This window comes from Corvus hawaiiensis, chromosome 2 (assembly GCF_020740725.1).
Source record: "Corvus hawaiiensis isolate bCorHaw1 chromosome 2, bCorHaw1.pri.cur, whole genome shotgun sequence".
Lineage (NCBI taxonomy): Eukaryota > Metazoa > Chordata > Aves > Passeriformes > Corvidae > Corvus > Corvus hawaiiensis.
The window spans coordinates 108,881,425-108,895,518 of NC_063214.1; the positions used below are offsets into that span (position 1 = coordinate 108,881,425).

The 14,094-nt window shown below is 40.4% G+C and overlaps 1 protein-coding gene across 2 annotated transcripts in view; it reads left to right on the forward strand.

Annotated features, from left to right (window-relative positions):
* The first annotated feature begins 7,025 nt into the window (after positions 1 to 7,025).
* The window catches only part of MBTPS2 (membrane bound transcription factor peptidase, site 2), a 43,520-nt gene continuing 36,451 nt past the window's right edge, over positions 7,026 to 14,094 (forward strand). The window contains exons 1-4 of one of the 2 annotated variants that reach the window (XM_048287831.1): positions 7,399 to 7,632; positions 8,341 to 8,538; positions 12,103 to 12,251; positions 13,936 to 14,074. In XM_048287831.1, the coding sequence (XP_048143788.1) occupies positions 13,949 to 14,074 (126 nt within the window). In that variant the 5' untranslated portion in view covers positions 7,399 to 7,632; positions 8,341 to 8,538; positions 12,103 to 12,251; positions 13,936 to 13,948. Of the gene's footprint in view, positions 7,222 to 7,398; positions 7,633 to 8,340; positions 8,539 to 12,102; positions 12,252 to 13,935; positions 14,075 to 14,094 lie in introns of those variants that run through there. The other variant, XM_048287823.1, reaches the window with a different exon arrangement.

Sequence of the window (14,094 nt, forward strand, 5' to 3'; positions counted from 1 at the left end):
TTCTGTGGCATTTCTAGGCTACTAAATAATAATTAAACTCCAGCATGCTCTCTTTCTTTTCCACAGAAAAGCACGATGATTATTATCACAGACTGTTCCATAGAGAAATAATTAGCCTTGTATTAAGGAGATGGTCTCGTTAAAGGCGCGCAGTGACCTTGTTCTGAATTTCAGAGTTACAGAATCATTAATAGTGTTGTTAGCATCATCTACGAATTTGTAGTAACTTCTGAAAACTGCCTTATGAATATAACTCATACAAATTCTAGAACATCATAGCTTTGACCACCATTACCCAAAAGCCATACTCTCTGTTCCTTTGTATTGTGTAGAACTTCTAGTTACCTAAATGTTTTTGGTAACTGAAATATGATGATGATTATAATGACGATGATGATGATGATGATGTACAAGCAACAAATTTGTTTCCACTTTTCTCCTGGTCAGCTTTAACCAGTGTATCTGGCAGAGCTGATAGCATAAGAAAGAGCAAGGCTAATGGCAGATTTTGAATATGAAATTTAAATTACATGCTGATTTTTGTAAACATCCTGTCTACTGTAACGATTCACAATTATTTGGAAAAGAAACAAAAGCATGACGCTGCACCATGAGATACTGTTCTCAGCAAGCAATTTTGACAAAATAGGAACTGACAATCACTGTCGAAACTTTCAACAGAGAGACTACTAATTGTTTTCACAGATCAGAATAATTCAAGTAATCATGTACTATCTTTTTCAATCCCATCACACACTTATTTTGATGATGCCCATCCCCATCAGTTGATCACATCAGCTGTGCACTAGTATATCTTGTCAGATTAAGACCTTACCTGACTGCAGCAAGGCATTTTGCTGTTGACTCAACCCAGAGATACGTATGAGAACTAGGTACAGATATACCAGAGGACTTGGGGACTCAGCACCACAGAAAGTAATTTATTTATCTTTTGTAATAAACCATGACAAAAAAAGGCAGCTATGGTCCCTCTGTTAGCACAATCATCTCTAGTCTAACAAAGAGAACAGCGACTAAATTCTGATGATTTCTCATCTGAATGGCATATTGAGAGGAAAGAAATACATGTCTGAGACATGAAAAATCTGTCTGGTAGAAAGATGCACCCAGAACAAGTAAGATGAGGAAATGGGCAGGAGCAGAATTTCAAGGACATTATAAATAAATTATTGCCTTTAGATAAAAAATTACCAAACTCAAGGACAACTGCACCAACCTGCTGAATTATATGTGATTTATCAGTTGCTATCTTTGGTTTGTACCTGCTGAACAGAAAATAAAAGACAAAGATGGTTAAATCGTGGGTGTGAAGATTTTTAAAGTTTGAATCAATATCAGGGCACTTCCCTTAGCTCTCAAGAGTCATAAGGAAAAAATCCTTACCTTGTCACACCTCCAAAGGTCTGAAAAAATAAGGGCATTAAGAAGGAATGCTCTCTATGGTGAACACATGAATAAATCTACTAGTTATACCTACCTATCAAGTAGTCAAACATGACCTCTATCTAACCTTATTTTTATTAAATCAAATCTGCTACAGGAACATTCTTCAATTATCTGAGGCCTCTGCGATACAAATATTGCAGATTTTCAGAGAGAAATTGCCAAAAGAATTCAGTGTTAGCACAGAAAGACAATTCCTCCCACTGCTCCATTGGGCATTGATGTTTTCCAATAAAATATCAAATCTCCAGGACTAAAAAGTGTTTCTCTTAGGAAATTACATGAAGGAGTTTTTAAAATCTTCACATCTCACTTTACACCCATATGAATTAGAGTTATGGACAGGCAATATCTTCTATACAAGGATAGAAACAAGTCTGGAAAAATAAACTATATTAAGCTGTTTCACTCTGTGTCCTCTGGCTGTGCAACACAGGGGTGGCTCTTCAAAGCACAGTTCAGTTCTCAAGATCTGGAGCTAAAAGTGATGCTTGAAAATAATTTGTCTTGGAAATCACTTTTGAGAACTGCAGACTGCTCTGTGTTTCCTTTGCCCACCAGCTCTTGGTGAGCATATCTTTATGCTCTGACTAGAGTATCCATGAAGATGTTCACAGCTTTATTGCAGTCAACTCTCAAACCATTTATTTTTATTAGTAAGAAAGGAAATGTTCTTAGCTTGGGCTCCTAACATAAAGTGGTCTCTGTAAGGCAAACCCACTCTTCCGTCATGGATAGTTCTGGTGCTCTGGCTGACAAGGGGCAGAGTGGATTTGTAGTACTGGGACACCAGTTTAAATTAGTTTATCCACTGTGTGCAGTGCTGTGCAATCACAAAGCTGCTCACCTCTGTCCTTGAGGTAGAACAAAATCAGTGCTGGTTTAACTGAGTGCCATGCTGCATGATGGAGCAATTCAGGAGCTCCTTCAGCCATCTGTACAGTCCAAGTGGACAGTTACGGGGATATCCTCACCGGCTCATCCTGTGCAAGACATTCCTATTGTTAGACAGCCAAGTATCACACATGCATAGATGAATCCAGACTGGATGGGGCCCTGAGCAACCTGGTCTAGGGGAAGGTGTTCCTGCCCATGGTGGGGGATTGAAACTAGGTGGTCTTTAAGGCCCCTCCCAACCCAACCCTATCTATGCTTCCATGAACAGAAATGCTTCAGGCTTTAACAGCCTATGAAACTATGAACTACTTTGTCTCAAACTGTTAGCTCACTTTGACTTTTCATGCTAAGGCCACTTCTTTTCCTAGGGTTTAAGGCTGCCCTACAGGTTTTGGGGTTAAAAGTTGATAGGTTTAACGCTATCATGTGCATTTATTTCAGGTTACAGTAAGCATGAAACAATACCTGTTAGACTGAAACTATTCTATTTATTTTGCATTCTGCAGTAGAATAAGGGGATTGTGTCCATAGGAACTTTACAGGTAATTTAAAGCAGAAAAATCCCCCAAACCTTGAAACAATTGTTTGATATTATGCCCTTTTATGCTCTCCTCCTTCACTAAGCCCTTTATTTCCTGTAATTTAGGTAAACTCACTTTCATGGATAGACTTTTAAAGTTGTAAAGGGCTCCCAACGTAAGAGCTAATGCTGAAGAGCTGTTCTCCAGTAGATACTCCATGCTTTTCCTCATTCATAACTTCTAAACGCTTACAGAGGGTACAAGCAAGACTATAATCTAAAATGGTCACTATAAGCCTGAAACTAGTATTCCTCTGGAAATGTATTCTAGAATAATATTCAAGCCACATGTCTCAAGTTTCACCATTTCCTTTGCTTTTCTTTAAAGTCTGATACTTACTTCTCCTTGGAGCGCAACAGCTTTAGAGGAACCTCTTTTAGATGTAATTCCAGCTGAGATTTGCCTAACAGAGTTAACAGATGGGTAAAGGCTGCAAACTGACGGCAAATAAAGAAAACCTATCATTTGTTTTGCTATAGACCAACACCGCGAAACAACTGGTGAAAAAGCATGTACGACTACTGTGTTTTGCAGAGTAATCTAGTAAAGGTGTGTTTCTAGGAACACTTGTGCTTCTCCTTTACCTATGTTTTCATATTGGTAGTGACTTTAGAAAAAATGCCATTTGTTTTAAGAATTGAAATCCCATCTTTCCAGCAAGTGTTTTTGGTAACCAGGTTAAATACTGCAAACAAATCCTGAACCTTAACAGAGTATTTTGACCTCATTTCTATTTAAATAAAGCTAGACTGTTTCATACTGTAATTGGAACATGAAAACACCCAAACCAATAAAATTGTGTAACATTCTGCTCTTACGTTTTTTAAGCAGAGCAAAGATGAAAGGATTTTTTTATTTTCTTGTCTGAGTTTCAGTTTAAAAGATCATACATATAACATATCTCCATAATTCCCATTACCTGAGTTTCTCCCCTATACAGAGATTTTTTTATACAGTAATATTAGTAAAATAATGAAAACATATTTTTCCCTCATACTTTTACAACCAATAGTACACACATCTCTGTAGTGTGCCAGTCTCTGTATGTCTCCTTTTGTGTCTCATATTTCTTTATTCTGATCTCTTTATTTCCTCCAGAAGCAATCTCCTACCCTGCAGAAGTGCTTAATGGACCATCTATTTCATCTTTACCCATGGATTCCTTCTTTCATGCATTCTAGTCTGTACTTTAAATTCTACTCTGTACTTTAAATAAAGCTAGGCTTGGAGGCTCATTCTGGAAACATTCATGTACTCTGTGAAACCACCCCTTCACTTTAAGCTACACTGGCACATAACTATTTGCAGAGTCATGTTTTATCCCAGCTGTCCTCTCCTGTCCTTAGCTCATCTCCATGACCAGCCATCTAGAGATGAAGACTACGCAGAACATATCAAAAATCCCATTTTCTTTCCCTGAGGCTCAAACACTTATCCAATCAATTCATGTTCTGATTGTAGTGTCTTCAAACTGACAAAATTTACAACCTCTCCTCGACGAAATCAACATCTTAGCTGATTTTAGGTCTGAGCCTGTGATGAACTGCAATTGGGTACAATTTCCCTGAAACCCTGCAAACTCCTCTAACATCAGGGTTTTTGATGGTGCTGTTCAGGCTAGTTCTACTTTTATTTTGCAATGTGTCTTCTACAGTAACATCTGAATAATCACATATCTACTTCAATAACAGATCAAAGTTGAAGAGATTAATTATTAGACATACTGATAATTGATCTTAAGATAGATATATTTACCATGTCTACAAAAAGATACCTATGATATTAAATCACGAATTTGATAATATCTTAATTACTGTATTATTAACAGATTCGGTTTGGTATTTACTTGAGAAATTATATTTAATTAGTAGTATTGCTTATGAGTATATTTTTTCTGTCTAACCTTTTTGCATGGACTTAGATACTCTTGAATGATAATTGATGTTCAACCTTTTCCAACAATCCTTGATGCTTGCCCTGCTGAGGTCCACCCATGCCCTCCCCTGATGCACCCCTCAGCTGTGACCCCTGAAACTCTGACAGCTGAACTGCTCTGTAACAGCGTGTGGACACTGTGCACTCATGTGGTTACTGCGGGGCATTCTGCTCTGGCCACTGCTCCAGCTTAATATCTGGCTCTAAGTAAAACCAAGCAGGGGTAAAGTGTGTATCAGTATCTGGCTACCTCCTGAACCATTTTAAAGTGGAAATCTTTGATCCTGAATACCTTTACTTTTAAAATGCAACCACTCCACGTAACACTTCACAGTCCACAACAATTTAATTCCATGGGAACAAGGATAAACTTTGCCTCTCTGCCATGGGCAAAACATCCGCTCAAATTACCCAAGTCAGAACTCTGGGGCTGGCAGTCTCTCAGAATATCCATCTTCTGTGTTCTAGAAAATTCTTACTTTTGTTTATTTTCTGGAGATAAACTTTCCAGCAATAAAATATAGACTGTGTATTTTATTTTCATTCCTTTTTTAGTTGCACTTCCAATTTCTATGAAAACTCAACAAAATTCAAGTCTGTATTTTTATGGTACACTGAATATAGAAGTGAAAATACAATAATGCTACAAAACCTGTTTATCAACTGGTTCATTTAAACACACCCATTTTAGTTTGCTTTATTTCAGTAAGGGTATGACACTAGTTAAAGTACTTGTGTTCTCAACTGTTTGAATGCAATTCCTCTCCACTGCTTCTGAAGACCACCACTGCTTTAGAGTCTGTACATTTATATTAAATTCATGTTGGACTATGGAACAACCTGAGTTTTCAGTTAATAAGGTCTAGAATAAACCATATTTGCATAATTTCTCCATAATTTGCTGCATTTGTTAGACTGGGAACCAGTGCAGAAAAAAATGATTATCAGATCTCAATATTCTGTGACTGTTTGTAACTCCTTTTAGATGCTGGGCACATCTCAAAGTCATCTATGTCAGTGCATAAACTCAAATTCTGTTGCATGCAGGGCTGGATGCGCTTCCTGTAATTAGTCAGCTTTTGTGTCCAAATGAAGGTCTTTCCAAAGTTCTCAAAAGGCATCAGTCAACATGAACAGCTTCCATCAAAAAGTAGGGCTGTTAGGATGATAGAAAATCTAAACGTAGGGGGAAGACAATCCCTGAGTTGAAAGACAAAGAAACTGAGCAAACAGAACAAGTGAAAGCCAGCATCGACTACTAGTTCAATTACTGCTCTGCACCTGCAAGTGCCAACGATGAGAGACTGCCCAGGGCTGTTTTCCCTCACTTGCTCTAGAAGTCAAACAAATAACAAATGCTTCCTCCTCCTTTCCTTAGTTTTTTATATCTGATGCCACACGGCATAGAATATCCCTTTGGTTAATTTGGACCAGCTGTCCCAGCAGTATCCTCTCCCAGGACCTTGCCCACCCCCAGCCCACTGGTGGGGAGAATGTCGGAGAGACAAGTGTTGAAGCTGTGCCAAAACCCCGGTGTGTTATCAACATCTTTGTAGGTACCCCTGAAAGATGTGAGGCTGCTGTGGGAAAATGAACTCCATGTCAGCCAGACCCAATACCGGCACACGGCCGGAGAATTAGCAGACAGTGGCCTGGGAAGGAAACACAACCACTCTCACAAGCAGCCTCAAGGAATGATTTTACTGTGCAACGAGGTCGGTGCTGAATTTCTGACAGAACGTCACCAGTTAAAGGGAATCTTGTTCCTCTCTCGTTACTGAACCACTTCCACAACCGGCTTTGATCTTGCCACCACAAACGACTTTTATTCTCCCGCGCAATTTCCGGATCGTTGTCAATGGATCTTCCGCAAAGAACCCGCACGGCGCCACAACTGGGGTAAATCCAGCCAAGGCAGGAAGAAGTGTCCCGGCCTCCGCCGCCCCCGGCCTCCGCCGCCCCCGGCCTCCGCCGCCCCCGGCCTCCGCCGCCCCCGGCCTCCGCCGCCCCCGGCCTCCGCCGCCCCCGGCCTCCGCCGCCCCCGGCCTCCGCCGCCCCGCGCCCCTCCCGCCCGCACTGCGCACGCGCCCCGCCCTAACGACCCCTAACGCTGCCGCGCGCCCGGGCCGTGACGTCATGCCGCCACCTGCCCTCGCTCGACGCGCTGCCCGGAAGCGTCCGCCCGGGCAGTAGAGCCGATCGGAGAAAGGTTCCGGGCAGGTTGCGTTCCGGGGCTGCCCCGCTGAGGCGCGGCCCGGCCCGGCCCGCGATGATCCCGGTGCCGGTGGTGGTGACCGTGCTGGGCGGGTGGTGCGCCGTGTACCTGGCGGACACGCTGCTCAAGGTGAGGGCCGAGGGCGCAGAGCCGGACGGGGCCGGGAGGAGGCAGAAGCAGTCCCGTTCCCCACCCCGCCGAGAGCCCCCGGCGGCCCCGGGCCCCGCTGCCGTGCCCGGGCTGGCGGAGGGGCGCCCGGGCCTGCTGCGCTGTCTCGGGCGGCTGAGGCGATCCGTGGCCCAGACGCGCCTCCCCGCCCGCAGCCGGGCCCAGGCAGCGCCTGTTTTGCTTCCGCCCGGCGCTGGGTTCAAAACGCCTCCCAGGAGATTGCACGGGCTTCGGTCTGTGTTAAAGGACCAAATCTGCCGAAAGTTAAGGAAGTCAGCTTTTAATCTACTGCTTCAGCAGTTCCGTGGCATTTTAATGTGTTATCTGGAGTTTAATTGTTATTATACTTAAAAAAACCTAAAAGGCAACCTTGTAAGTTTGCGGTGTGGAGTATGTGCCTTATAATGATGATTTTTCTAAAAATGTAAAAATTAATGCGTATTTCTTTCTTTTGAATGTCTTTAGTTTTAGTGAGAAAAATAAGTTGAGACAGAACTCGATACAATTACTTTTTTAAAGAAATAAATTTTGATCCTTGGAGAATTTGTCCTTTTCTTCCTGATGTAGGAGGGAAGGTTTAAAGAGAAAATACACCAAGACATAATTTGTTATATCTGGGATGCATCCGTGCATTGCTCAAGTTTCATTAAGTGGTGTGGCATTGTTTTGATTTTTTTTTTTAAAGATTCAGAGGTATGATTTTTAAGACATGACTGAAATTACAAAGAATGCATGCAAAGTAAACTGTGTGCTGGTTAAATATGAGAGAGAACAAAAGGTTTGATCTGTGATTCTTAATGTTGCAGTCCAGGAGCTGCATCTGTTTCTGCCAACACAGATAAGACATAGTGATATGAAAGTAAAAAATGTTCATTTTGTCACTCCTGTAAAATATAGGAAGAAATACAAGAAAATTCAGGTGCTGAGAAAACTTGGAAAAGCGTCTGCCCCTGCAGCTAACTGGAGAGCAAATGTAGCTCTGTAAATCATGAGAGCTGTTAATTGCAAAATATTAGTCTGTGCATAATGACAATAATAAATACAGTCATTTACCTGAAGACTTCTCAAATTTTCTTACAGCAAGTCTGTGTTAAGTATTTGGAAAAAACAATACAGAATTGTTTTGAAACGCATTAGAAGATTGGCCAGGTACCAGAAGAACGTGCTGTGACTGCAGTGAGACACACCAGGAAGGTCAGCCAGGAGGCTGCTTCTCTTTTGGCAGCAGCTTTGTGTCTGGTGAAGAATCTTGGGCTGTGAAGCAAGAACTGAGCTCAGGTACCAGACCTGTTGTGCCATGATGCTGAGACGATTTGCATCTCTGAGATTCTGAAGATCTCCTTCTGCATTAGACCATAAAATAATTCTCTTTTGTAAGTAAGGAGAGCCACTGCATTTCTTGCAGCAGCAAGGGAGGGAAAAAACCCTACATTGCAGCCTGCTTAATGCCTGATTTATGTTGAAAAAGAAGGGAGAATGCCTAGAATTCTACAGCAAGCATGAGAGTCCAGGAGTTAAATTCTAATTCTGATCTTTTAACTAAAAGTTGTCCAAGGTTATTAATCATCAGGAATTACGTGGGAGCTGTTGAGTTTCAGTGAACTTACTGGTAGATCTCATGTTGTACATCTCAATCGTAGGTTTCACTGTGAGTACCACAGTCGAAATAGAATCTGGATTAGATAACCAGACTTATGTAATTAGGAAACTCAGGTTGCTTGTTTTTCTGCTGATACTGTAAATCTCCTACCACAGTCACAGCCCAAGGCTGCTAGCAACCACAGCAAAAGGCAGGCCCTGTTTAAACCTCAGATCACTTTGAGTGTAATTACACCAAGAGGATGTACAGAGCGTGAGTGAAGAGTAACGTAGGAGTACTTTGCCATGCATGTTCCTGTTGATACTTTTGGTGAGAGAAGGATGCATGCTGTAACTTGCAGTTAGTGTTTATTCTGTAAACCTGTTCAATGTGCAATGTCTTTTGCTCAGTTTGTTACCTTACTGTTTTTGTTCAGATTTTAGATAATTTATTTGGCAGTCTGACTCTTAGACTACAGTATAGGAAGTATAACTGTGTATAAATGTATTTTTGCCCAGATAAATCCACATATTATCGTATTGCTAGAATTAAAAGATACACTTGTGTTAGGAAACTAAAGCTATACCAAATCAAACTGGAATTTGGATGTTAAGTCCCTCTTGTTGCTCCTCATTTTACCACTGCCACCAACGTTTTCACTGAAGCTTGGATTCTGGAAGAGGAATCACTCAGATCCCTAAATTCCTTCTCCCCAGCATCCTAAGTCATCACATTTCATTCTGCCTGAAGGATCAGGAATGAGGGAAGAGTAGAAGGTTGTCCCTCCTCTGCTGTGAGAAATACTGGATGTGTTAGACACATTCAGTCAAGGCTGGCTCTCAGCTTTTGAGATCAGGAAGCTGAAGTGATTCAGAGCTCTTGAACAGATTTTGTCAGTAAAGAAGAATGTAAAGGACTCCTGCTTGCTGGCACATACCAGTGGAGCTCCTGGAGTGTTTAGCAGATGTCTGGTATTTTGAAGGCTTGCATAAATAAATAGGTATTGCTTTTATAGTAAAACTAATACAGCAAAGATCACCTAGATCTCGAAGAAGCACAGCCAAGGCCTGTGTGAAGGCAGCTTGAAATGAAGCACACCAGGCATGAAGGTGTGTGTATAATGTGGTGATCCCACTGGATCAGGACAGAAGGAGCAAAAGTTTGCAAAGAGCTTTTTAGTGTATTTTGCTAAGGATTGCAGTCATTTAGTGATCATGAATAATGTTTTCACAACTTGTGAGGAAAATACAAAAGGAAAAACTTTTGGTACCTTTCTTTTCCACATTTGACAGCTGTATGGTCAGTGATTCCATATTTCTCATGGAAAACTTCATATTTGTTTATGTCTTGCTAATACAATGGGGCTGTGATGTTGGAATGAATTTGAAGGGATGAATTTGTGGCATTTCTAGGGAAAAAGAGTGGGGTTTGCATGTAATAAAAGGAACACATTTTCAAGTGCCAAGTCAATGTATTTTTACATTGACAACACTTACATGGTTAACTTTATTAGAGTAATGTATTAGGGTGGTTTTGAGGTTTTTTTGACTGTGTGAATGAATAGGATGGGGGTTTTTAATTCACAAAAGAGAGTTTCTCATATCAGAGGTATGTAATGATGTATGTATTTTTGTTCTTAATTATCTAGTAGATTATATGAGGAGGTCTTTTTCTTGGTTTCCTTGGCTTATACATCACTAATTGTGTGCAAGTCTAATAATTTTTGTGATCTCTTCTGTTGAAATTAGCAAAAGCTGATCTGATTGTGGACACTAAACTTAGGGTGTCATAGGGAGTGAGTGGTGTTGATGGGAATGCATTACAGTGAAAATTCCTGTTGGTGCCCTCAGCTGATGGAAGAAAAATGTGGCTGAAATCAGTAGGGTGAAGAAGAAGGAAGTGACGCAGAAATGTATTGGCAGAAAGAATAAATGGTATAATAGGTGATACATGAACAGTGACTCAAGTAAACGGGTCTCACATCTGAGGAAATTTGTTACTTGAAATAAACTTTTAGTGTTCAAGTTTTAATTAATTTGACAAAATGAGAAAAGCTGTTAATGCAGTTGTGCAATATGAGATCCTCAATCCCCACCAGCACTGTGGTGCAGGGCAGGAGGAATGCAAGGAATTGGCAAGTTCTAAATTTGTTCAAAGAGCCACGAACAACAGCCAGAAACTTGTGAAGTTCCTCATGGGGGAGGAGAAGGGAGCCTGTTGTGAACGACACATTCCGGATGTCTTCAGTAGGTGCTGCTGCTCGTAGGGAACCTTGGGAACAATGCTCCAGTTCAGAAAGCTCCGAAGACTTGTCTGGATTGTGTCAGAGACACTCCTGCCTTGGGAACTGCCCCGTGTCAGAAGGCTCAAAGCTCATGTGTGCTTTTCCTGAGCTCTGAGTTCCTCTTTCTCCTCCAAGGAAAGCATTCCTTCATCTGGGTTTCTGACACAAGCTTCCATGAAGCAGGTGACTAAAGCCTACTGAGAGTGCAGGTGCCATATAATATAAAGTTAGCAATTGCAAAAACCATGTCTACTGGTCTGTAATTCAAGATAATTCTGCAGATAAGTATTCATCATGTGGTTTACAGGTCACATTTCTCATCAAGAGAAATCTTTGGAAGTACTACAAGTATCTTGAAATGCTGGGAAGTTACTATAGTGAAATTGCTCTTGCAATGCAGGTTGATAACTTTAAATTCCTTGTGGTTCTTTGTTAGCACGATCTGATATTTCAGACCCTCTTTAGGCATCGTTATTGTGTTTGAAAAATGACCTCGTTTTTATCCTTGCTAACAGGTATCTGCAATACTGAGTCATATCTCACCTGTATTAGAAAGCTTTTTTCAGCTGAAGACAAAAGAAGTATTTTTCATTATTGTAGTTCTTAGAATGTTTATTGGAATATAATTTCATGTTGAAAGAATAGCATCAACAGTCTGTAGCCTTCCAACCAGAAGGTAGAATTACTGAAAGTGATTTAACACTAGGAAAGATGATGGAAGATCTTGTTTGTCAGATAACTCTGGATACCCGATCTCTCTCACAAACCTACAGTTGTTGCAAATGACATAAAAACAGTGGCATAACTTTTTCGTGTTACATGTCACATCTACCTGTTTGTCAAAATGTAAATAATGTGTAGGACATTTATCTGAAGCCATACATCTGTTTTTATATAAACAGATCACATTTACTGCTTGGTCACATTACAAAATCTTCCTAGAATGTTTTGGTTAAACTGGTTTTCCATTGCTTTGCAGTCCTCCAACTCTCTGAAGGCATCGTACGAGGAGTGGCTGCTGACGTACGGCTTGAGCGTCTCTCCCTTCCACCTGCGGTGGCAAACAGCTCTCTTCAACCGCCAGTTCTACAACTGGGGGAGATGGAGACCCAGATTTCTCTACTTATGGTATGAATTCTGTGTCTTTTTTCTTCTGTCAAATACAGAGTCAACAATTGAACCACATTGGTGCCTTTCAGCATTAGAAGGGCAGTGGATAGACATGGTTATTTTAATAGGCTAATGATAAAACCAATTAGAGTGGTTGCTCTAATTGTTCTGTGCCAGTGTAAGTCCTTCTCCTCTGCTAAAAAATACATAGTTGTAATACAGGTTGCATATTGAGATACTGTAAAGCTAGAAATCCTTAAACTATTTGTACCTGTGGTTTGAACTATGCGTAGTTCTGAAGAGTACAGCTGTTACGTGCAATATGGCATACAGAAGTAGATCTGAAAGCAGCTTCTCGGATCCTAAATCACTTCCAAAGCTGTACACTTAGCTTTCCCAATCACTAGAGTTTACAAAGTACTCAGAGACAGTTGTGTCCCTGCAGTTAGTCATTGCCCAGACATTCAGCAACGATACCTGCTCAGAAGCATCTTGCTCACCTTCTGTCTTTTATCTGCCTGCACCTTTCCATGCTAAGGTTGCACAGTGCTGGGAATGGGTAGATAAGTAGGCTGGTTTAGTATGGATGCGCCTGGACTGGTTTAGAAAACTATTGTTCAGTTGCTTTCCTAGCTTTACTTTGTATCTGCTCTGAAAATATAAAGTGAGTAAGGTTTGAATTTCTTTTCATTTCCTGTATTGCTACCCTCAGTGAGATAATAATAAAAGAGAGGTCTGCTTCGTATTGGTTTCTCTAGTATGTAATGATTTTGTAATAATCCGTCTGAAATAGCTCTATATCAATTACAATTTTAATGTGTATGATTTATTACAATAATATTCCACTAGTCTCTTTAATTAACATTACAAGTACATGTTGCTTAAAATAAATCTACTAATTCCCAGTGAGCTCCATTAAGGATGATAAGAGAAGTCTTACAGTGTTGTGAGAGGAAGGAGGACTGGTGGTGAAGTGTTTTAGTTATAAAAAAAAGTTATGACATCCTTCAACTATAGGACAGTGTAAAATAAGAATAATAATAATGTTGAATAAAAAATTGTCACTAGGTGGAGTGACATGAATTGAAATTATTTTCAACATTGACTTTAATGGAAAATAAATTGGTGAGAAGAACAATGTAGCTTAAGAAATTGGTGTTAGTGTGGTCTTGCGGTTGTATTTTTTAGTTGTTCTTTAAAACAGATTGTCTCATTTATTGTTCTTTAGCCCCTTTTATTGTTTGTGAAGAAGATGCAAAATGTACCGAAGAAGCTTATATATATAAGTACATAAGCTGCCCTATCATTTGATCCAGGTCTCTAAATATGTGATGGTGTGGTGCAACATGGTCAATTATACATTGTTAGTTATGTTTATATATTCATATAAATTTAAATATTCATAGCTACAGACAAGTTACACGTATTGGGTAACTGAATAAAAGTATTTAAAATTGATCAGGATATGGTTTGGCTGTAAAACATTTATTAAACACGGACAATGTATGTTGTTAGTGTTATTAACTATTTATTATTATTACTAGTTTCATCTAGTGTTTTTGTACTGGGTTGTTGATGAATTGTGGTTGCATCATGGAAGTTTTGCCCTGTGTTTTGTGTGCTAACTTGTGCTATAAAGCAGAGATTATACCCTTTTTTTCTTGAGGCTGTGCATTGTTGAACTATTTGCTTCTCTGTGTAGGTTCAGCGTAGGAATGGTGTTTGGAATAGTTGCCATGTTTGGCTCTGTTATTCTGCTGGGAAAGACCCTGCTGCAAACACTGACCCAGATGCTCACTGAGGCTCCGAAAGCCCAGAATGATCGAATGCTGCAAGTTGTGGTGAGTGTTCCCTCCTTGGG